Source organism: Mauremys mutica, chromosome 2, assembly GCF_020497125.1.
Source record: "Mauremys mutica isolate MM-2020 ecotype Southern chromosome 2, ASM2049712v1, whole genome shotgun sequence".
Classification (NCBI taxonomy): Eukaryota; Metazoa; Chordata; order Testudines; family Geoemydidae; genus Mauremys; species Mauremys mutica.
Window position 1 is genome coordinate 96,445,154 of NC_059073.1, and position 25,540 is coordinate 96,470,693.

At 40.3% G+C, this 25,540-nt stretch overlaps 1 protein-coding gene across 12 annotated transcripts in view; it reads right to left on the minus strand.

Moving 5' to 3' along the window:
* Nucleotides 1–25,540, minus strand: part of CDH19 (cadherin 19) — a 184,057-nt gene that overhangs the window by 15,337 nt on the left and 143,180 nt on the right. For all 12 annotated transcript variants that reach the window (XM_045006466.1, XM_045006465.1, XM_045006467.1 and 9 more), the window contains 6 exons: nt 23,254–23,373; nt 21,643–21,807; nt 17,507–17,691; nt 15,891–16,144; nt 13,108–13,244; nt 3,449–3,570 (listed from right to left, as the gene is read on the minus strand). In XM_045006466.1, the coding sequence (XP_044862401.1) occupies nt 3,449–3,570; nt 13,108–13,244; nt 15,891–16,144; nt 17,507–17,691; nt 21,643–21,807; nt 23,254–23,373 (983 nt within the window). The remainder of the gene's footprint in view (nt 1–3,448; nt 3,571–13,107; nt 13,245–15,890; nt 16,145–17,506; nt 17,692–21,642; nt 21,808–23,253; nt 23,374–25,540) is intronic.

The window sequence follows — 25,540 nt, forward strand, 5'->3', positions numbered from 1 at the left end:
AAATTTGTTGGAGGTAGATGAAGCTGTCAGTCTGGGTAAACCATGGGCATGCCAGAAGTTTTGCTAAATGTCCACAACCAGTTATCCACTGTATTCATTGTTTGAAATTATTCACAAGTTGCATCCTTAAAATTCATTTAAATTATTTCCACTTTTGGACAACTCTTCTATGAGCACACTCTACCAGATCAGCCTCAACTATGTGGTCAGGAAAAGCTCACGCTTTAGCTAACCATAATTACAATACAACAACTTGGTCCATAGTACACACCCTCTCAAAATACCAGAAGCTGGATTCCCAGGCATCAGCAGATGCAGTTAGGGATATCCCCATTTCTCTTCCTCCCTGTTTTCTTATCACTGCTCTTTATGTGCTACTTGTACATGATCAATAGACATACCAAGGTAAAATAATAAATGTGGTCTTACCCATTAATTTCTCTCTCCTGATTTCAAAAATTCTTTTAAAACATGGCTTGTTAGGAATGGTCTATTTTTGCAAACTGCTCACTTTCAACCTGAATTATGTACATCCAGTTCTATATACAATTTGGTAGTCTTTTGAAGGTGTGTGTGTGTGTGTGTGTGCAATAATTCATTTTATAGGGAGCTAATATCACATACATTCTCTTCACTTGCACTGTAACTGCCGGCTATTTTATTATATGCTAAGTAGTTGGGTAAATACATGGCTTTTTTCTGATCTCTAATTCAAAGTGCAGATTACATAGTCTCTGCTTTTGGATCCAATAAGTAAAATTACAAAGTAAATTACAACATCAAAGTCAGTTCATATGTGATCATAAAATTATAGGAATTCATGCAAAACAAATATACATTCGAGAAGACAGCACTAATTCAAAATGTAGGTGAACTCAGTGCAGCTTGTCTTCAGCTGAAATCTGCTTCTTGCCTGATATGAAGAAAAACTAGGAGTCACAACTAACTGGACACATTCTGGATGCTCAACTCACTTACCCTATCCCAGAAAGTCATTTGATGTAGTACATTTAAAGCTCTCAAGCTGCAGTTTTGAGCTGGAGTCAATTCATTAATGCTCAGTAAGTAAGACTGGGCCAAATTCATTCTTGGTATGACATCTGTGGTCCTACACCAGGGATGTATTTGGTCCATTTTGCTTACTGGCCATTTCTATAGGTTTTGGTATAGAATTCAACAGAGTTTGTAACTACTGTACTAAAAACAATAAAGAAAAACTGTCACACTGTGGTCAACAAGTTCCTAAAATGGATGAGCCTATGATTTATATATATAGTTGTAAGGTCAAAGAGATCCAATGTGAATCCAAAGAGAATCCAGCAGCCACAGGGTTTACTAATATTATTCTATTAGATCTGATACTAGAAATAGCTATAATAGGATAGTATTTTATTTTATATAGCATCTTTCATGCTCAAGTTATTTTGAAAGTAATGGATTTAATACTGGTAGTGCAGTGAAAGTGGTTTCTCGATGTGCAAAAGGAAGCTGCCTTCCTGGCTACGATGCAGTTGATGTGTGGATTATAGGAAGGTGCAGAACTATAACATAAAATGGATAATGAAAAATCCACTCAAAACTTGATGGATAGATTTGGACCATAGCCAAAAATATCCATCTTCTTTTACATTCATTTTTATTGTCAAGCTATCTTTTCAGATGATAGTCCCAAGGACCCAAATTCAATTCTTTTATTTGAACCACTTCCAAGGGCTAAACCAAAGATATCTGTAACTCTTACAAGGAAACATAACATAACAAAGGATAAATGAGAGCAAAAGTAATTTGCTAAAAATAGACTGAGAACTTTTTAATAATCGAGGGGGGGGTTGGCAAAAAGAAAAGAAAACGTAATTCAAGGTTAGCATTTTTCTTAGATATAAGCTATAGTATCACCCCACTGTCTTTGTGTTTGGCTAAGCAAAAGGTCATTTTTATTTTATTTATTGTTATAGTTCCTTCGTTTTCTAAAATATGGCCATTTTATGATCTTGAATCATTCACAAATAATGTATTGGTATATGTTTGCTTTTTGTTTTCACTTACAAACTGGACTGACGTCAACAATAAAATCCCCCAAATCCTACAGCATAAGGAACTTTCCCTCTTCAATAATTCCTCCCCATCCTGAAAAACCTGAGAATATAGGTAAGCTTTACAGTGCACCATGAAAGTAAACAAACTCCAGCTCTGCCAGGCTAAGGAAGGAAGCAATTTCCAGAGGTAGGAGCCCCTCAGTGAAAATACCCCTCAACACCTTTTTCAGACATAAATAGGGGGGACGCTACCTCAAGCACTCCAACTTATCGTGATGGCCCCATAAGCCCTGATCTACGGAAAGATGGCCAAAAAGAGAGGTTGTATTTGACTGACTGATCAAAGTCAACTGAAATCAATGGAAACCTTTCCACTGATTTCAGTGGTCTGTCTGTCTGTCTATCTGGAAAGCCTACAAAAACAGTTTGTTAAAAGTAAAGGAAGGTAAAATGTATGTTACACATCAGCCATAACAATCTCTTTCTTATACCATTAAGCTAAGTAAAACATCATAATCATTGACTGTGATAATTATGCATTTCAGTAACAATTTCTTATTATTCCTTCCAAGAGCGTTTGGTGTTGAGCAAGTAACTTAACAAATCTGTTTTATAGTTTTCCCATTTGTAAAATATGGTGAATATTATTTTCCTACTTCAGATAGGTATGGTGAGATTTCACTCATTAATTTATATCATTATTTTCAGCAGTGCCTTTCTTCCTAGAGGATTCCAGAGCACTGTAAAAATTATATGCAAATTCAGAGATTTCTTCACTTACTCCTGAAAAGAAGTAATCTTTGGGGCAGAACACAACAGCAATTCATCAGCACACAACATTATTATGCAACAGTAGTAACTTCAGAAAAGGAAACAAATGTCATTTTGAATTATGAACAAATGAAAAAAAATATTGATCATATAAATCTTTGTTTGTACATTATATTATTTACTACAGTGGTATAATTGCATTTTTAGTTAAAGCATTAAAATATGCTAACAGGACCTGAAGGACTTCAATTTACTTCAATGGGCTTTTGATCAGGGTGCATAATTAAAGATTTAGACCTAACTGTATTTCAAAAGACAATGAATAATCCTCTCCAAATGGTATACACAATTGCAGCGAATCTCAGTCCCAATAGGATTTTGTCTCTGTGACATTAAACTGTATTAAAATTGTGGTGTTTTTTAACAGTTTCATTCTCTACCTATCTAAGATTATGTTTCCTTGTTTGGTTTCCAGGGATATTGCTTTTATTGTAAAGAAATATTATACTCTATACTATTACCCTGCATTTGTAATATTGAAATAAAATAGGTTAAAGCAAATAGCAATACCCTATGCCAAATGTCTTAGATCACTATAAAGGGAAACAATATGGTTACACAACAAATTTTCAGCCTCCTACCTGTCCAGATCTTGCATTTTCACACACATAAATCTCATAGTGTTTTGGGAATTCTGGAGCATGGTCATTAACATCAAGAACTTGAACATACACAGTTACTTCAGAAACTTGTTCTGGATTTCCTAAATAAAAGGAGGAAAGGACATTAAGAATCAATATTTACAGTCTAACCCACTGCATAATTTCAAGAAACAAGGCTATTCAAATTTTCTTTTAAGTGATGACAATCTTCAGCTGAGAAGGAAATCCTTACTGATGCCCACAGATATTGTCCAAAATTTTACGTTGGGTATTCCAATCCATTGTGCTGTAAAATTATTTTAGCAAGGTAACACCTCTGATTATAAGATTGTATCCAAGAAGAATTTCTGATATTGTAAGTCATTTGGAGAAGCAGCCAAAATTGTAAAGCAGAATCTCTTTTTATTATTATTATTTTATTTTATTTTATTCTGTTAATTCATTGTCTAAAAAACACCTTCCCACAAACCACCATGTTTTTAAAAAAGGCAATTAACTCCAAAGCTCTTTTTAATCATCCACAATGCTTTCTATATTAAATGTTGGATTTGTATTATGAATTGATTTATTTTTTAAAAGGAAGCTATGAGACCTGATACGACAAGCTGGTTAACAGTTGTACCAGCAGAGAGCTCCATAGAATATAACAGGGCTTTGCCCATGGAGAACACCGTAGAGTACTGGAGCCTTGGATGCCATTAGAGCTGGTCTTATTTGACATTTCATAAGTTTGGGCATAAACAAATTTCACCAAAATTCCCACTATTTCAAACATATCCCACCAGCTCTAGCCATAAAGCAATCAGGATGGATGCACCATCCTCTGGTTCATGTCCACAGGTTGAGAAACTGTATTCTAGAGAAATGAGGCCTTGGGTAACAACATCTCCACAAGCCTCCAAGCACACAGATGGGTGCAGAAACCTGAATATTTCCAAACTTTCCCGAACTAGCACCTTTGTCTTCTGATTCAGCTTTGTTCAAAATATGCATACATATAAAAGGATGAACTCTTAGGTCTTGTCTACATGAATACGTTGTACCATTTTAACTATATTGATACAACCCCCCCCAGTGTGGATACAGTTATACTGGTGTAACTGTACTTATACCTTTTTCTGGTATGGAAAGGGGATTTAACTACACTTGTATAGGACATCTTTTATTGGTATAACTATGTCCACACTAGTGGGTTGTGATGCTTCCTGGGAGTAACCAGGGTTGTGAGACACCTCGCTACCACTTGCCATTAGCATGAGGAAACCTCATCTGTGCCTGCCTTGTGTCAGCTCCCTGACTCCATCGGCCAGAGGAAACACAAGCATTCCCCTCCTAGCCAAAGCAGGCTCTACTTTCCCCAAGTAGGTTAGTGATAGGCTTGCTACAACCCCTCTGAGCATCTCCCTGGAGTGTCCAAGCCTTGGCCCATTAGAAACAGACTTTACAGATTTGCTGGTTCCACAGTAGCAGCTTACAATTTTCCTCTTAGATCACAGCGCTCCTTAACACACAGCACTTAGATATGTTTGTAGTGAAACCAAGCAAAAGTTTATTTAACAAAAAGTAAAGATTCAAATGATAGCAAGTAGAAATATTGGAAACAAATGATGATTACATATAAAATAAAATCATAATTCACATTCTGGAACTTAGATTTATTTAATTTCCCACTTTCATGTTTTACAGATCAATGCTCACCCCAAAGACCTTGCAGTAATTTTCAACCAGGGTTGATCTTCCATTCATGAGATAAGTCACGCTGCCAGTTTGCCTCCTCAGTGAAAAGATGCCAGGGGGTACCTCTGCTCCCCCGAAACACTCCAACAATCCACTCTCTTTACTCGTAAATAATATTCCCTCCTGCTGCTTTATTTCTTCCTGTAAATATCCTCTCTCTTATAGTTCACAATCTCTTGCTTCAAATTTTAGCTCAGTATGTAAATAGAGCTATACTGTGAAGCAGACAATACACAATTCCCAGCCAGTGAGATAGTGTCTATTACCCTCTGCCTAGAAGGAACTGGTATGAGGCATGTCACCATGTTTATCTAAACTCCAAGCCATTGAGAACATAATTTCCAGTATAGATATCCAACTCATTAGCTATTATCTATACATTGGTTTTGAGATAATTATGATGCCCAGTGCTCAGTAGAAATCTCACATGCCATACTTTTGTGAATTATTGTGCATATATTTGACCCAGGGGATCCCTGTAAAACTCCATGGACCTGCCTCCCATTCCCTCACCCAGTTGGCACAAAGAAGTTCCAGGGTCACAGGGTACTGGTATAACTACTCCATTAAAAAAAAATCACACCCTAATCAAAATACTTATACCGGTACACAATCTGTATGCAAATCAGATCTAGAAATATTCTTGCTCATTTATTAAAAGATTCACAGAATGTCTCCTATAGTCGATAAGAGCAGGGCAGTTGAAGGTGATCAACAAGTTTTGGAAGCACTCTTCACATTACTGGATCAAACCTCTACTGAGAGAAAGAGACGTACTCAAGAACATACATGCCACAGGCACTCTAATAAACATACCCACTTTGGCCCCAATACAGCAAAGCACTTGAGCACATAAATAGTCCCCCTGAAGTCAACAGGAATACTAACATGCTTAAAGCCAGGTGCTTTATTGGATCAGGAGCTTAAGCATAATATTTTCTAGTGAATAGAACCATTGTAGTACATTCTTGTTGATGAATGGCACAACCTGGTCTGTCTATACAGCATGATTGATATTGGCAAGACCCTTCACAGTAGTTGACAATGCAAACTGTTGTGTGCTAGCATAAGCTGCCTGCTGACTAGCCTTCCCAACAGGCTGCTTCCGCTACTCAGGAAAATGAGTCAAAAGGACCATAAAGATCAACAGCAAAATAAATAAATAAACAAACAAACAACAATTTTTAAATGTGCAGCTCACTAGTTTCTTACAACAAACATTGGAATCTGAGCTGATGACTTCTGAGTCTTCTGCAAAAGGGAATGGTGTCAGAAATAACAACTGTAAATAAATCAGGTCAGATCTGTAACTGGTGAATAGAGGCCAAGCCCCATTGAAATCAATGGAGCTGGGGTGATTTATGGTAAGCCTTAATAGAAGGCATCAAAGTTCATGATAACTCTTTATATTAACCCTTTCATATCTTTCTTGAAATATTTCTTTTTGAGATGAAATTTCTCATGCTTAATGTTAATAAGAATTGATCAGGAATGCATTAATAAAATTGGTTGGACTAGTTTTTTTACATAATACAAGCATAGAAAAAAATCAACATGTATCTTAAAACAATTTTGACACTGCAGCCCTCACCCTATTTGCTACAGGTATGTGGTGAGGAGATTTGGCTGGGATGGAAGAGGAAATACATCTCTGGGTTCCTGGCTAGTTTGGGAGGGAATAGCAGCGCCTCCCATGCATCCCTCCTGACAGCTTCATGGGCAGAGCTTGAGTGGAGTAGGTGGATTTTAGTTCCTACCCTCAGAGCCTGATTGGCCCATTTATAGGCTGCGTGGGCATCTCATTGGCCTGCAACTGTGAGTGTGGGAAGTTTATATTGCTCCTCCTGGCCATGAACTACCATTCACACCTGTTTTCTTTCCCCAGTTAGTTATCCTTCCATGGGGTGTTTTTAGGTGTTTCTCTGTTTCTACTGGTAGATTACCAACTTTTCTCTGAGCTTTTGGCCAGCACCATCCCACATTGCGGTTTGGCAGCTAGCCAGAACTAGCTAGCTAGCTAGTTCTCACCTTCCTCAGAGAACAAAAGAGTTTTCGCTTGAGAGGAAATACTGTACTATCGAGTTATTTGTCACAGCTGTGTAATAGCTATCCAGGGCATGTTAAGTGAGGTAGCAGGGGGAACAGAGTTGCTTCTTCAGTCCCAGGCACTGGCCAGGTGGCATCTGGCTAGACCATTGCATGTTGAGGGAAAGGCTTCAATACCTATGCAGAATGACACACCTCTTGTCTCACCACTTATCCCTTGCACAAGAAAATGAGGATGCCTGCATCTGAGCATAACTATATTACTCAGCTCCTACAATACGGTAAGCAGAACATTTACTAAGCAGAACACAGTCTGCAGGAGAGAAAGAGAAAGCTGAGAGACAGCTAGATTCCAAGACAGTAGGAGATCCACAGTAACAGAGTGGCTGGTGTCCAGGAAGGTTCTTTAGGGAAAAAAATAAGGTTGTAACAGTAATTATTGGAGACCAAACTGGTCAAATCATGCAGAAATCAAAATAAAGTTTGCTAACATCATGTGATTGCCCCTAGTGATAAAATCTTATCCAGTAGGTGCAGAGAACTAAAGATGTTCTGGACTCTTGAAGGCCAACCCAAAGTGAGGTAGGAGAAAAAAAGCCTAGGACTAATCATGATGCCAAGACGAATATGCACTTGGGAAGAAACAGAGGGCTCTAAGGAAAAAAGACGGTTACTCACTGTTGTAACTGTTGTTCTTCAAGATGTGTTGCTCATATCCATTCCAGTTAGGTGTGCGCACGCCGTGTGCACGTTCATCGGAAGATTTTTACCCTAGCAACACTCGGTGGGTTGTCTGGGCGCCCCCTGGAGTGGCGCCGCTATGGCGCAGGATATATACCCCTGCCGACCCATCCGCTCCTCAGTTCCTTCTTGCCGGCTACTCCGACAGTGGGGAAGGAGGGCAGGTCTGGAATGGATATGAGCAACACATCTCAAAGAACAACAGTTACAATGGTGAGTAACCGTCTTTTCTTCTTCGAGTGATTGCTCATATGCATTCCAGTTAGGTGATTCCCAAGCCTTACGTAGGCGGTGGGGTCGGAGTGAGATGTTGCAGAATGCAAAACTGCTGAGCCAAAGGCTGCATCATCTCTGGACTGTTGAACCAATGAGGCAAAGTTGTGGGCTGAGGACCAGGTAGTTGCACAACATATCCCCTGGAAGGGTAAGTGAGCCAGGAAGGCAGCAGAAGAACCCTGAGCCCTGGTGGAATGTGCAGTAAGGTGGCTCGATGGAACATGGGCCAAGTCACAGGAGGTGCGGATGCATGATGTCACCCAAGATGACATCCTCTGGGAAGAGACAGGTAGGCCCTTCATCCGGTCTGCCAGTACACCGAAGAGTTGGGGCGTTACGAAAGGGCTTTGTCCGCTCGAGATAGAATGCGTCTAGGGAGGGCAAATGTGCTCCCCTCGTGATGAGTGTAGCTTCGGAAAGAAGACTGGAAGGAAGATATCCTGGTTGATATGAAAGGTCGACAGCACCTTGGGGAGGAAGGCCGGACGTGGTCACAACTGCACCGTGCCCTTGAGAAACACAGTATACCGTGGGTCCACTGTGAGAGCCTGAAGCTCAGAGACTCGTCTGGCCGATGCAAAGGCTACAAGGAAAAACTGTCTTTCAGGACAGGTATATTAGTGAGCATGTTGTCAGTGGCTTGAATGGGGCAGTCATAAGACTGGTTAGAACCAGGTTGAAGACTCAGGTTTTGGCGGGGTGGCGAACTTGGGGGTATAACGCTCCAAGCCCTTGAGGAACCTAGAAACCACAGGGTGTGAGAATATGGTGCGGCCACTCTCCCCTGGGTGGAAGGTAGAGATGGCTGCCAAGTGTACCCTTAATGATGACCACACCAGGCGCCACTGTTTGAGAGACCAGAGGTAGTACAAGATGGAATGGATCGGAACCTCGGTATCGTACAAACGAATAAAGTTAACTACAACTATATAAATCTGAACTATATATACAAGAATTAAACTACGAGTAGCTAGGGAAGTGGAGGTCAGCTAAGCCGTGCTCCACTGTTCCAACGACCGACACGGGCGGTAAGAAGGAACTGAGGAGCGGATGGGTCGGCAGGGGTATATATTCGGCGCTATAGCGGCGTCACTCCAGGGGGCGCCTAGCCGACCCACCGAGTGTTGCTAGGGTAAAAATCTTCCGACGAACATGCACGCGGCGCGCGCACACCTAACTGGAATGCATATGAGCAATCACTCGAAGAAGAACAATAAGTCATTTATACTCAACATAAGTAAGTAAAGGTACCTCAGTCATCACTATGTAAACCAAAAAGGATTTCAAAGTAATTCATTGTTATTAACAGAATCTGTAAGAAAGAGAGTGAAACAAAGTTGTGACACTGCTGATTCATTGGGAAGAGTATGTGATGGATTGTAACAATTTAGTGAAAGCAGAGGGAGTGGGCTTGCTTCAGAGTAGCACAGAGATGCACCACACCAGGGCTGAAAGAGGATGTCCACTATTGTCCAGAGTCATTCCAGAGCCAGAAATCGTGTGAAAGAGAAGAGCAATATGGGTAAAACTTCCCAGAATCTTCTCTGTTGTTGTGACTGACTGGAGTCATCCAATGTGTTGGCAGTGGCATTTTTTATCAGACTGGAAGGAGTGAGGTAGTGTGTGTGTGTTTGTAATAGGAAGCAAACAGAACAGTGTTGGACTAAAAGCATTAATTAAAATGAGAAACAAAGAAAATGTTACAGATGGAATCCTGGCCTGACTGAAGTCAATGGCAAAATTCCCACTGACTATTATAGGGCCAGGTTTTCACGCTGAGTATTGGGCTGGAGGGAGTGGAGAGTGTTTCAAAGATAGAAGAGTGATTTAAATGGGAAAAATGTATTTGGAATTATAGGAAGATGCCCAAACTTAGTCCGAGTAGCTTGGCTTTTAGGAGTACTGAGCACCCAGCAGCTCCTATTGACTTCAGTGGGAGCTGCTGGTTACTCAGCCTTTTTGAAAATCAGGCTACGCATTTAGGGGCCTAACTATGAACTTAGAAACATATCTGTAAGCATCCATTTTTTAAAATATTGACCTAAATAATTATACTGTGTATTGAATCAGGTAGTGAAATGTGAACATTGCTGGGAGAGATACATGAAAGTGCACCATCAGGGAAAATAATTCCTTGGAAACCTAAAAGACAAAAAGAGAGAAACAATGCAGTGAGTATTTCCCCCCACAATAAGCTCACTTGTAAATAAAATTTAAATGGAAAAAAATCAGATCACTTACTAGATTAGGCTGAGCCAGGTTGTGACTGTGTGTTCTCCCACCTCATTTCCTAGTGGAGATGAGCAGGAAGGAAGTATTGAATGGTAGTGCTAAAAGGTAAAAATATAAAAGAACTGTATATAAATTGAAAAGCTAATTGATAAAATCACACTTATCAGACAAAACTGGAGTGGTGAGTTAAATCCTTTACCTTCCACGCTTTAGAGCTGAAGAGAGTTGTGAGTTCTGAAGCTCAGTATAAAAGGTGTGGTGTGCTGAACTATTCAGGGCAAATGGTCCTTTCTGCTATCTCTTACTGGTAACTACTTAGAGCTGGTAGTGAACCACACCTCTGGACATCCAAAGAAATAACAAATTAGAGTCAAAGTTGTCTCATGTTTCAGTCAGCTGTTACCATCAGAAGTACTTGATGGAGATTTATACTTCAATTGACAGAAATAGGAGGCAGAAAACATTTTGGCCCCTAAGGATCTTCCTTTTGTGAATGAACAAATCACCTTCAAGTCAGTCTGATGGCTCAAGTTTTCTTGTTCTGTTTGCATTATTAGAGTGCTAGTATTTCTGGTTTGGATTGTGTACTCTTTGTAGGCAGATTAACATCTACTAAGAGACAGAAAATACTGGGCTTGATTCGCTCTTGAGTTGGAGCTCCACTCAGCGCACGATGGAGGAAGGGTCATTAAGCAGCTGGTTCTGGCTCTGAGAATCTCAAGGTCAGACCTAGCACAAGTAGACAAACCATATGTTGTGCCACTGATGCACGCTCCTTAATGCAACTAATATCAGTGGAGGATTGCCGTGGAATTCGTCCCTGTGCTCCTCAGCCCCCTATACTGAGAAATGGTGGGCAATGGAGGCCTGACTATGGTGCAGATGCCAGGACACTTATGGGATTTGAAGCTGGATTTATGCCACCTGGTTGGTGCAAAGAGGCTGTAACCATACATGGCCCATATGGGATTAAATCCGGGTTCCACTGTCATCAATGGTAGTTTTGCCATTGGCATCAATGGAGCCAAAATTTCCCCCGTAATTTCTTTGTTTTTCAAGAAAAGATTGCTAAGTACACAGGATAGACATGATGATTATATTTCAGGTGTTCAGTGTTATTCATTGATAAAGTAAATCATCTTCAAGCATATCCAAACCAATGTGAAACACCTTTAATACCTCTGGATATCATCTTATTAAATGGTGACCATATTATCATTGAAGAGCTGGAGAATAAATATAGCAAAATGAGAAAGGCTCCCTTCTCTTACAACACATATCTTAATATTTCTTGACATTGAAACCCTTGGCATTTCTTCTGGTTCAGGAGACATTTATTCAATTGTAACATCTGGTTCTCTCCCTTTTTAGTGTTTAGCTAAACAGAAAAGTCACAATCCTAGACTGAAGTCATCCTGCAATGTTTCCATAGACCTATTCAAGGTATGACAAAAATATCCCAGAGGTGCTTTCCATTCCACTATATCACCCGCCAGCTGTCCAACAAAGTGAAAAAGAAGATACATGTATTTAAAAACTCACAGATAAACCAAGAAGTCAAACAAGACTATCAATTCAAAAATATAAAATGAGGATTGCAATAAATATTGCTACCAACTTCACTATATTAAGCTCACTATTGCATCTACTATTCTGATATATATATATATATATATATATGGGGAATGCTTTCTTATGGGGACTATATTGTATTAACATATTTCTAAAGGTTGTCTCTGTCACTGGAGAGAAGAAGCTGGTCCAATAAAAGATATTACCTCACCCACCTTGTCTTACTCATATTTCTAAATAGTCATCATAAAAAAACAAATTTATATGACACAATGTCTAAACCACATGCTAGTTGTTAAAAATGCATGCCAATAAGTAGCTGATCCATTGATATCCTCCTATTTTATTGACCTTTTCTCTTCCTGTGGATGATGTGATTAATTTTAACTAGGAAGAAACACATTTTGTCACATCCAGTTCCAAATTAGCAAGCAAGCATTTTCCATAATGTTGTCCCAAAGATAGGGCAGCTGGATAACTGAAAGCACAAACAGAAGCAATTTGCATTTGACTTTCAGACAAAACTGACAGGTGAAATCTATATAAAGGATGCTTCCCAGATTTAATTGTCACTGTAGAGAAGTCTAGCTGATTTAGTCCCGACATTAACCATTAATTTGAAATACAGGTTTCTGACTGGTGTTAAATTAGACCCTAGCTAATTTTATACTAGTCAAAAATCTGGTGTGAAATTAACCAGGGTCTAATTTAACATAAGATCTTGCACCAGGGGAGCAATTCATATGCTTCAGTATAACCTGAAAGTGTTAGAGTCTCCATCTCATTACAATTTCTTCTTTTTCTTCTTTTTTTATAAGGTCATCTTTTATGAAAGAGCACAAGACCTTGGAGCTCAAAAACATCCTGCTTCCACTGAACTCATCATTTTAATAATGCTCCTTAATGTAACAAGAAACAGCAATATAGTGAGAAAGTACCATGTATTCTCCATTTAAAAGAAGGGATGTTCAGATAATAATTACACTAAGTGCATGCAGGATATAAAACATAGTGTTCCTTAAATTCTTACTCACTCATTTCTGTGGCTGTAACAGTTATGTTGTGCCAAGCAGCTGTCTCTCGGTCCAGAAGCTTAGTTATAATGATTGTTCCATTGTGTGCATTGATGCTGAACAATCTCTTTAAATACGTGCTATGGACAATAGAATACCTGCACCAAAAAAAAAGTAAAAAGATTGCCTAATACTGAAATGTTCCATCTGAAACAAGGACATATAAAGCTATTGTCAGTCGAGAAAACAGCTGTGGATATGTACATGTAAATGTGTGCAGCAGCAACTTAGAAATTATGAAAAACGTACACTTATAAACATTTAAAATTCACTGCTGCCAAGATCAAAGCTCTTCTTTTCATAAAACTAAATATGCCTCAGATCTATATTAATGTGAACTGAATCTAAAATGCATTATTCATTCTTATTTCTAAGTCGGTCTCACAGCAGGTGAATGACTTGGTTGAAAAGAAACAGCAAAAATTCCAGTTGTGAAATGAATAACACTGGCAACTAAGTAGAGGTATAATAGTAAATCTATTTTATTGTTGCTGACATGTTATGATGTCGAAGGAATGAGCATTAGGGAAAAAGACAGGCATCTGACTATCTATAACAAGATGTCTGCTAACCCCAGGTACAAAATCCAAAAGTGAGAAATGATTGTAACGAGCCTAACTTGGAGCTCTACCGCAACAGCCATCATTTGAAAAGGTCTGCATGCCATGTTCATATACACACATACAAAATGCAGGTGGAATGATAGTTCAATTCTTATCATCGGCTACATATGTGTGACTATGAAAAAAGCAGAGCGTGAAGTCAAATATATAAATTAGAATGGCAGAGATTTTTAAATTATTGGATTTTTTTTTTAAAAAGATAAAACTAAATGTGTGGCTTTATTCATAAGGCACAGTAGGTGGCTATTTCTTGGATGTGAAATTTGCGCAAACTCAGAAAGTCTGCATTGGTCCTGTTCAGAATACCCGTACTTAACAATTCCCTCTTGTTCTCCAGCTTTCATTTTGCTTGATAAAGCCTTTATATTGCAAATTGACACTTAGGACTCCTCTCTGATAGCCCTTACTAAATGCCACTTGCTGGATGACTCTCTAACTTTTAATTTATAGTTACCATGCAGCCTGTGTGAAAATCAGCAAAATATTAAATCCAATAACTACCATAATAGATTGTCATCTGTTCACTTCAGTTTAGCAAGAGGCTTGTCAATGTCTCCTTTATAAACTCTTATTTCAGGGATTTATAACTCAGCTTCCAACATATTTCATTTGAGAGTATCCTCTCATCCCCCCTCCCCACACAATCTTTTCTTGTTGTTGTTTCTGTTTTGTTTTTTTTCTGATTTCAGACTTTTGTTTGTTTTAAATATACTTTATTAATTATAACATATACTGCTGTTTGCAAACTGGTGTCCATAATGGCAATCAGGCCTGGTTTTGTTTTGTTTTGTTTTTGTATGATAAGAAAACACTGACAGCTGAGTTATTGTTGAATAACTGGCTGCATATGCATATACTTTCCCCAGAACATACATATATATGTTTTAAAATCATAGTTAATGCATGCTGGGAAATGAAATGTTCCATCTTAAAGGAAGTCTATGGTGCAATAAACCTGCTTAAACATTGCTGGATTGGGGCAATAGATACACATGTACATCACAGCAACCCCTCGAGAAATATTTTATTTTGAAAAAATATACTATACAAATGTTATAAATATTCACAGTATTTACATGTTTTGGTACAGATGCTATAATTCTCTAAGCAAAAAAAACAAGCGTTTTGAAAAATTCTGTACATGTTGTACTTTGTTAACTTAATTTTACCCCAGGATAAGTCAATATAATAAGAAACTAGTATTTAAAAAGACAAACATTTTGGAAATCTATAGTCTATTGAAGCATAGATGATAATAGAGTATGTCAGCTACTAAGAATTTGAAAATTTAATCCATAGTAGTGGATTATTTTGCACCAAACTAGTTTATCCTGTACCTTAGTTTGTCTAAATTAAGTGGTGTTCAATGATGTCATAAATAAATCATATGCTAAAGATGAATCAATTGTGTCCTGCCGTAAGATACAGTGAAACTATTTTGTGAAATACATAGTTTGTAGAATCATTGACTACAACATTTCACTATGGGGAAAATACCAGTCCTTGAAAGCTGAAAAAGAAGGGAACGGGTACAATTATGTTACGCAGAGCTGGCTCGATCTCGGCTGTGGGAGTGGACACTTTTCCTACCAAAGTCTAAAACAGCACTGCACTACAATATTTCCCTCTGTAAAGGAAATTTTGGGGAGCAGACTGGATTAGGGATACGGGCATAGCCAGTGGATCAGCAATTATGCAGAACACAGTGACATCTGTGCTACTGCAGACCTGAGGTTTTAGTTGTGGACATGGCACCACAGTTCTGCTGTTGTTCCATATCCTCTACAGGGCCACTATTTGATCTATTTTTCCATCCACTGAGTAGTATGAAAAATTGATTTACAAACTCCATTTATTCAGGCTTTGTTCAGGGGTCAGGATTAAGCCCAGAGGGAAGGAAGTGACATTTTACTATTCCAGACTATTTGCTTTAAGGATATCCAGGCTATCACAATGGGGGTGAACTTTAGTTCATTCGTGAAGCACAGACCTGTGGAATGGAAAAGAGTCCCCTGGAATTTTTCTCACTTAAATAGTCTGGGGGCCCCTTTAAAAATCTCAGCCCTGGTTTTTAAATCACTTCCTCCTAGCATACCTATTTACATTTTACATCAAGTGTACCTGATGGGACTGTTGGCATTGTCTGGATCTCTGGCAGTTATAGCACCAACAAAGGAGCCATTTGTGGCCCCTTCAGCAATTTCCATCACATAGTTTTGTGAGGTGAAAACTGGAGGCTCATCAGCATCTTCCACACTGATCTTGATAATGGTTGTGTCTTCAAAGGGCCCTTCTTTCATAAAATGGTCATCCATTTGCCTGTTGATAGCTTTTACTCTAACACTGTATCTCCTTTTGCTCTCAAAATCCACTCTCTGTAGACAAACAAAGTTGGAAGTGGAAAATTTCTTTTTTTTTTTTTTTAGAATTTGAAAATTAATAATACATTAATGACTAATGTAAGATTAAAGACAAGAAATAGTGGTACACTTCTTTTGGGAATGTTTTAAAAGCAGTTACACACACATATGTACACATTGCAATAACAGTTTAATTATTAATCTGTGCCTTACTTTAGTTTGCTTTCACTATTAAGGATTGATTTCGTTGGTTTGCTCTGATGTTATGATTTAATAGTATTATAATGGATACCTTACTTTACTTTGTCACTTATGTTTAATGTAGGTTATACTCTTAATGCCTTTATTTCACATGTAGAGTTAACACTATACAATACAGCATATAAATTTTCATGTAGAATAAAGGGAATTAATTAACTTTCAGATGTTCAAACTGAGTTTATTACAATTTAGTCTTCAGAAAAAATAACTCTGCCTCCCCTTTAAAAAAAAACAAATGAAAATAACTCACTGACCACACTGTCTGTCATATCATTTGTTTAGTCAGGATTAGTAATACAAACTACAACAGGAAATATTAGCGAAAGAGCTTCCTTTCCTTGTAACTGTTCCAAACGGGCAAAAGACAGCAACATCAAATTCTTTAGTCTCCCATACTTCACTGAAGTGCTGACATTGTCTGAGTAAATACCCTGTGCTCTCTAGCTCCATCACAGAATATTTTTTGGCTTTCCATACCATAAGAACATAGGTAACCAACTGAATGAACTTTCTGTCTTTTCCCTCCCCTGCAAGGTTTAAAATGAAGCCTTGTCATCAGTTCAGTTCTAGTAGCTAACTCTTTTTCTCCCTATGTGATGCTAAAAAAAGTCCCATATACAACTGAAGCTTCCTGAGTGTGTTTCACTAAAGAAATCAAAACACTTTTCACTAATACACAGAAGTACCTTCCATCTCAAGATCTTAACATTCTTTACTAACAGTGTGTTATGCCTCAGAACACTCCGCTCCTATTATTCTTCCCATTTTACAGGTGGGGAAACAAGGCACAGATTGGCTAAGACATTTTCCCACAATCACATAAGGAGACAAGTGCAAAGCTGGGAATAAAACCCAGATATCCTGACCCCGATTGCTTGAGCCACAAACCAAAAATATCAATTTACTTTCTAAGCTAGTGAGGTTGTTTTTTTCCCCAACACCATTCCAGATCCTTTTTTCACTCAGATTATTAGTGCTTAAAGAAGCCAGATAGAAAAAAAAACATGGAAACAACAACATGAAGTGTTGTTGTTTTAGTAGCAGTTGTTGTTATTATTTTATTATTTTAAAACATTAATGATATGTTTCATTTTAGTGGTTTTTTTAATGTCTCACCTCTTTTAATTTAACAATTCCTTCTTGGGTCTCATTGTTAGTAATGATGTCAAAAACAAGTGATTCCTCTCCTTCGGTGACATAATTCATGGCTGCATTCTCCCCTATGTCACTGTCCTCTGCCATGATTTTGCCTATGGTAGAGCCCACTGGTGCTGCCTCAGAGATATTCATGTAGTAGAACTCTTAAAGAAACAGCCAAGTACCATCACATTAAACGTTGTCAACTTTGTCAATGATCTATAACAGTTGAAAGCAGTGGTGTGGAACCTGTGGCCTGGGGAATAGTAGTTGCCTTTGAAACACTCACCTGAGGCCATGGGGGGTGACTATTTAAGAAAAAAATGTTTGCCTGAATATAAATTGAAAATATGTTTCCTGAGCTGGGTAATGTGAGTATCAAAGGGAAGTGTTTGAACCAGCCTCATTCCTGTGAGGAGGCACTAGGGGGCAGCACCTCCATAACTGCATCACAACTGCTCCCCTGCTGCCTGAGAAACAGCTCTCAGGTGAGCTAGGAGCCCTCTGAACAGATACTGTCATATTCCTGCTACAGCTGCTCAGCAGTGACCCTATTGGTAGCCTGCTACTTTGCAGGGGTAGAGGTAGGGTATCAGGATAAGGCCCTGGTGCCGCACCTGCTCAATATTCCTGACACCCTAATGAGCCAGCTAGGCTGCCTAATGGACTGCCCTGCCCTGGTTGTCTGAGGAAGCCAGCAGGCCAGTTCTTAAGCTCAGCAGCTGCAGTAGCTCCCTGGCTGCTCAACAGCAGGGGTGGCTCTATGTTTTTTGCCGCCCCAAGCACGGCAGTCAGGCAGCCTTTGACGGCACACCTGTGGGCGGTCAGGTGGTCACGCGGATTCGGTGGCATTTCTCTGGGTGATCTGCCAGTCCCATGCCTTTGGGGCAAGGACCGGCAGACCTCCCACAGAAATGCCACCGAAGGCTGCCTGACTGCCACCCTCACAGCGACCAGCATGCCACCCACCACTTGCAGTCCCAGGCACACGCTTGCTGTGCAGGTGCCTGGAGTTGTCACTGCTCAATGCCCACACCCTCTGTGCCTCCACTGGACTGCCCGCAGAAACGCCGCTGAAGGCCACCTGACTGCCGTGCTTGGGGCAGCAAAAAACATAGAGCCTTCCCTGCCTGTCTCCTGATAATCTGGTTCCAACCCTCGGCTGTGATTCCTGACTGCAACTGTGTCTCAACCCTGAGCTCTGGCATTCAGACTCTGATTCCAGTTCTGAACTTCAGCCCTGCTTCTTGGTTCTGTCTCTGTCTCGATCCCTGTCTCTGGCATTTAGACACTGACCACAAAGCCAGACTGCCTACAACCCATTCTCCTGACAGTGTGAGCAGCCTGAAACTAAAACAGAGGGAAACTGGGCTGACAAGGGGTCCAGACCACTGGGTAGTATGGATCCCTCCCCAGCCAATCTTTCCCTGCCAGAGATAGGGGTTGCCTTACAGACCCTGGAGATCCAAGTTGCTAACCTGAAGGCCAACGTCACTGTCCTGCAGGCACAGAATGTAGCACTGCACAGGCAGGCAATGCCACCCCTGACTCTGCCTCCCACTTGGTGTGAGCCAAAGATTCTCCTGCCTGATAAGTTTAACGGTGATCGGGGCGTTGTTCAGGGGATTCTCAGTCTATGCTGGCTCCTCTTTCTACTGTGCCTGCAGTCATTCCCCACTGATCAATTCAGGATGCAGCTGATTCTCAGTTTGCTGTCTAGGGAGGTTCTGACATGGACGTCCCCACTCCTAGAGAAAGCAAGCCCAGTCCTGGGCCAGCTTGAAAACTTCATTCAAACCATGGATGTGGATCCTCAGTGACCCTGATCATAAGTGTACAGCCGAGACCACCCTTGGAGCGTTGCACCAGGACCTTGGCCTGTGCTGCGGAGTTCTCCTGTTTGGTAGCAGACACTGAATGGAATGAGACTTCACAGCACTATCATTTCCACGTCAATCTGAATGATGACATCAAGAAGAGTTGGCACAAGTGGACACGCCACAGACTCTGGCTGCCTTGATTGACCTAAGGATAAAGACTGTCAACCATCTGATGGAACGCTGCCAAGAAAGAAGTTCAGCTTCCTGACTCCTGCCAGCCCTGCCATCTCTGGCTCGCCAACCTTCAGCACCTTCCTCACAGCCCATCCCACACAACTCAATGCAGAGAAAAAGCAGCGTTGGGCATTGGGGCTATGCCTATACTGTCGAAGACCAGGACACTTTGTGTCGGGCTGCCCTGCTAAGGTCCAATTGTCACCCTGGTCAGGGAATGCCAAACCCCAGCCACCGATAGCAGGGTCTGGGTTGGGGTGTTGCTCTCTGCCTCTCACTGGTACCCAACATTAGTATATGTCTGATGGTATCTTGGCAATGAGCAGACAGGTCCCAACATATCTCCAGCTTCCTCTACAAGTCTGACACCTCTCCATCTCTGAGGTCCACCTGCAATCACTTGTGGATTTGAGTGTCTCAGGTAACTTCATGGATCAGGACTTTGCATGAATACACCAGATTCCCACCCAACGCAAGGACACCGTGGAGTTGGCGGAGTCTATTGATGGCTTGCTTCTTTCATCAGGCCTGGTTACCCATTACTGAATCACATCCATACCCTGGATCTGTTCTGGACATTTCACAGAAACCAGGCCTGGGGGTACCTAGAAGATGCCCTTAATGAGAGAGGTACTGTTAGAGTAAGTCTCTGTAGCTGCAGCTGCACCTACTCAGCACTCCTGACACCCTAACAAGCCAGTTGGGCTGCCTGATGGACTGCCTTGCCTGATTTGTTGAGGAAGCCAACAGGCCAGTTCTTAAGCTCAGCAGCAGCAGTAATTCACTGGCTGCTCAACACCCACACCCTCTCTCCCTCCCAGTGCTTGTCTCTCGCCAAGCCTTGCTCCTCCTCCGCTCCTCCACAGCTCCAGTCCAGATCCTGCCCTGCAGCAAGCCTTGTTCCCCTCCTATCCCCTTCTTGTTTCAGAACCAATCCTGCTCCTGCATTCCCTTACTCCTAATAAGCCAGTTCTGACCTTTGGATCTGCTTCCTGGTCCTGGCATTCAGACTCCGACCACTAGGCCTAACTGCCTACAGCTCAGTCTACTGGCAAAGGGAAGGGAGGAGAGAGACGATTAAAGTTCTACACTACCTGTTTCCTTGCTAGATTGTGGGATCCATAGGGAGGACAGCATAGCAGCTCAGTTGCCTATGCCTGAGCATAGGGAAATACAAGACTGATTGTGGCTCTGCGGCTTTTTTAAACTATTGGATGAAATCTTTGCTTAGTTGAAATCAATGGCAAAGCTCACATTAACTTCAGTGGGACTAGGAATTCATCTGTTAAATTTAATTCTACTGCTGACTAGTTGGACCCAACTGGTTTACAGCATTTGTATGGTGTGCACTTGCAACATTATTATTATTTACGGTAGGTTTCTGAATAAAAAATATCTAAATCTGAATTATTTCCCACCACTTCATTCTGAAACCGCCTTTGTTTTCCACACTTTTATAATTAATCTTTATTTCAGATTAGTGACCACAGGGTGCAGAAAACCAGTGGTGTGAAACCTCCTCTCTACATATGCACACTCTGGGAAGACTGCCATTAAAATATAGATTTCTGTATTAAGCCAGCATAGTGTGATTATTTCTCCTGAATGAAGCTGCATGCTAGATAGCAGTGGCGTTGCATGGCTTCCCTACTAGTTCAATTTGTATTTATTGTTTAATTAGTCAGTCCTGAAGAGAGAATTTTTATCCTTAGAGAAACATAATTTTACAGTTGTCAATATATTAACAGTAATAAAGAAAAATTATGCTCTAAATCCCAAGAGAAAAAAAATACTTTTTTTTCGATTTAACTTTCCTAAAGTAGGTATCTTGTTATCTCAAAACTATAACAAAACATAGCACTGGCTTAAGCTCTCTAGCTATTTAGTCCAAGCTTTTGGTTTAGTCCAAGTTATTGGTTTATCTATCTTTTATTTGATACAAAAGGCAAAATGTAGATCTGATCTCAATGGGTATACCACTGAACTTACTGACATTGCACTAGTACTAAATTTTCCCCACAGTTTCATGTGTAATAATAAAACTTCTTGCCATTTACTCACTTTGTTGAAATATGGGTTTGTTGTCATTGATGTCAGAGAGGTTGATGGTTACAGTTGTTGTTCCTGAAAATCCACCCATTTGCCCAACCATATCTTTGGCTTGGATAATGACAAAGTATTGCTCCTTAGTTTCTCTGTCCATTTGGGAAGAAATTCTAATGACCCCTGGAAGATACAGTTAGCTAAGCACATTATTTACGATATCTGACCAGACATTAAGAGTACAAAAATAAGCATCAGATTCAGTACCACTAAGAGGTTTCACAATTCATAACATCCGTAGGGTGAGCTTATTCTTCCATTCCCACATTCCCACCCATGTGACACGCTCCCATTGTCATTTATTGCAGGGATTCCCTGCACCCTCCATTCTTTCCCTCATGCCATGGGCTCATGTGACTCCTTCCCACCATGCCAGAGTCTCCTATTACCTCATGCGAGGGCTCTATATGCATTCCCATACCCCCATGCTAGGGATTCCATGTGCCCCTCCTATTTGCCGTTCCCCCACACGTCTCCCCATCCTCTGCTCATGTCATGTTAAATTTTATTGGGAGGATGGACAAACATTGGATATTGTTATGCTCAAAGGCATTAATTGGTGCTATCAACCAGTCATTTAATCATTATACAGTTGCATAGGTACTTGAAGCTGGGTTAAACGGAGTAAAGGGGGCTACACATGTCCCCCATGATCCCCCAAATCAATAGGGTTCTGCTCATTGGTTCCTAGAATATTCCCTGAAGTTTTGGAATTGATCAGATGCTGTTTTGAAAAGTTGTTTTGTTACATACAAATTGACAGACAGACAGACAAATGTCATCAAGTTTTAAGTGTATGGACACAACCAATAATATACACAATGTTTAGTATATAGCACATGTGACATTGTGCTGGAAGTTAGGACTTCTTGTTTTATATGTTCCTGGGTATCCCACTGTCTCACTTTCACCTTTAGCAAGTCCTTTAACTTTCTGTGCTTCAGCTTACTCATCTCTGAAATGAGAATAATAATATTCTTTACTTCAGAGAAGTATTGAAGCATAAATAAATTATGTTGATTAAATTTTGTTTGAGGTGTTAAGCATAAAATCTTATAGACTTGGGAGTATTATTATTATATGTCCTGGAATTTAATGTTTGCATCATGACTATTATTTGAGCCAGTTTTATATATATCTTAAAAATAGGGAGGTATCTGAAATGCCTCACAGGCTGAAATTTTCTTAGATTTATGTGAAATTTATTCCATTTTATTTAATGAAGTGACTATGGGCACCATCCAAAAACAACTGAAGTAAATATGACTCATTCTATTGACTTAAATGGTCTCCAACTTGGGCCCTAAGGGCTTGATCCTTCACTAATCGAGTCAATGGGAGTTTTTCCATTGACTTGAGCAGGATCAGGATCAAGCCCTAAATCAAGAGACATTCAGATACTACAGTTGTGTGTGCTAGATAAGTAGATAGATTGTTTGATCTGAGGACACTATACTTGTGCTGTCTTGAGAAAATAAGATTACAATCTGTTGTAAAGTTTATCTGACACACAGATATTTTAGGCGAGTTCATGAATGAAGCTCGGGTTATAGGAAGATCTAACAATACCTGTCTTTGGCTCCACAGAGAAGTAGGGCTGTCCTTGCAAAATACTATAGAGCAGTCGGGCACTATTGCCATAAGCAGGATCATCTCCATCTGTAGCTGTAACCTGTATCACCGAAGTACCTGAAAAGAAAAGAAGTGAAATAAGAAATTTCTTATATATATTTGTTTAAAATGAAATGACTGTTTGCCATATAAATAACATATAACTCTCTCTTGGCATATCTATAGCTTTTAACCAGTGTCAGATTCTCTCTTCTTGTCTCATCTTTGTCTACGTCTTTTTTTTTTACCCATTTCATTTAATATAAATCAATTCATACTGTATGAATATATTCAGTACTGGCCAACTACCACCCAGTGTCAAATGTCTCATTCTTGAGCAAGGTCATATTGAAGCTAGCAAAAGGTAAACCCAGGGTTGTGAGTTCAATCCTTGAGGAGGCCACTTAGGGATCTGGGGCAAAAATTGGTCCTGCTAGTGAAGGCAGGGGGCTGGACTCGATGACCTTTCGAGGTCCCTTCCAGTTCTAGGAGATTGGTATATCTCCAATTATTACCTTTGCCACCTAAATGCTCATCTAACTAAAGCTAACATTCTAAACCCTGCATAATCCGGATTCAGGCAAGGACTTGGAACTGAAATTGCCTTAATGGCACTGAGGGTTGATCTTCTGCTGTCAATGGATAGAGGACAGACATCCATTCTCATCCTCCTGGACCTCTCTGCAGCATTCAGCATTGTTGACCACAAGATTCTGCTGTCTTACCTGAGAGAGGTGGCAAGGGTTCAAGGTAATGCACTAAGATGGTTTGAGTCCTTCCTGGAGGGATGCACCTAATGAGTAATGATGGGAAACTGCACCTCCACCACTAGACCTGTTACTTGTGCAGTCCCAGAAGGATCAATTCTTTCTCTGGTTATTTTCAGGATTTACACACAACCACTAGGTCAGGGGTCTCAAACTCAATTTACCTTAGAGCCAGTGCCAGTCCTCCGAGTAGGCCAATAATGTCACTGAAGATGGTGTTCAGAAAATAAAATGTTTATATTATATTTTTTTTATTTCGAATTTCTTAGAAATAATAAAACTGCCATATAACTTTATACAATTCTTTGCCTGCCAGGGAGTTTTTAGTGTTTACCAGACACCTGGCAAAACTTCAGTTCTGTCAATTTGTTGACTTTTGGCTGCAGTTAAAACCTTTCAGATTGCAGCAAGGTGTGCATCAGATAGTTGTGTTCGGTATTTTGACTTGTTTATATTAATTGTGGAAAAAAGTGATGCTGCCTCCATAGCTGACTCTGCCCGGCAACTAATGATGCTGCCTCCATGGCTGACTCTGCCCGGAAACTAGTGATGATATCTCTTTCCCTCTCCTCCAACCAATGGGAGCTGCGGGGGGGACGAGGGGTGCCTACAGCAGACATTGTCGGCAGCGTGGCTGCATACGTCTCTCTTCCACGGGCCACAGTGGGGAGGTTCTCGGGCTACAGATGGCCCACGGGCCGGGACTTTGAGACCCTTGCACTAAGTGAACTGGTCAGATCAAAACTTAAATGACAGCAATGTGCTGATGATACACAGCTGTACCTATCCTTCAGCAAATATGACCACATCACAACCACCACCAAAAAGGCCCAGTGCTTGGAAGATATCAGTTCTTTGATGAAGAAAAGCTGGCTGAAGCTGAGGCGGATCAAGACAGAGGTGATGCTGGTGGGCAGACGACAGGATTTCGAAGAGTTTGCAACCACAGTGCACCCACAATTGGTCAATACAGACTGAATTGACTACGGACTGAAAAGGAGAACTTATATATTCCTATCTGAGGTTGAGCTCTTACATATCAGCATCTACAAATAAGATTTTCTACCATCTCCATCTGGCTTGGAAACTACATTCCATCTTGGTGCATGAAGACCTGGCCTTTGTCACCTCTCCGCTGGATTACAGCAATTCACTATAACTGGTCATGAATCCTTCAGCGCTTAGGAAACTCTAAATAGTTCAGAATGTTGTAGCACATCTCCTCGGCAACACAGGCTGCTACAAATACATCAAACCCACCTTCCACTTTCTATAGGCTTCCCACATAATTAAAAAACAAGTTAAAGGTCTCAGTCCTTATCTTCAAAACACTTCATAGCCTGGGCCCAGGGTGTCTTTAAAAAAAAATAAATCTGTAGCTCCGGGACAAAGACTGTGGTTGACAACTATGTTCCTGTGGCTCAGTTGAACTCTCAACATTAAGAGTAAATCTTGTCTGTGCAGGAGACAACATCTTC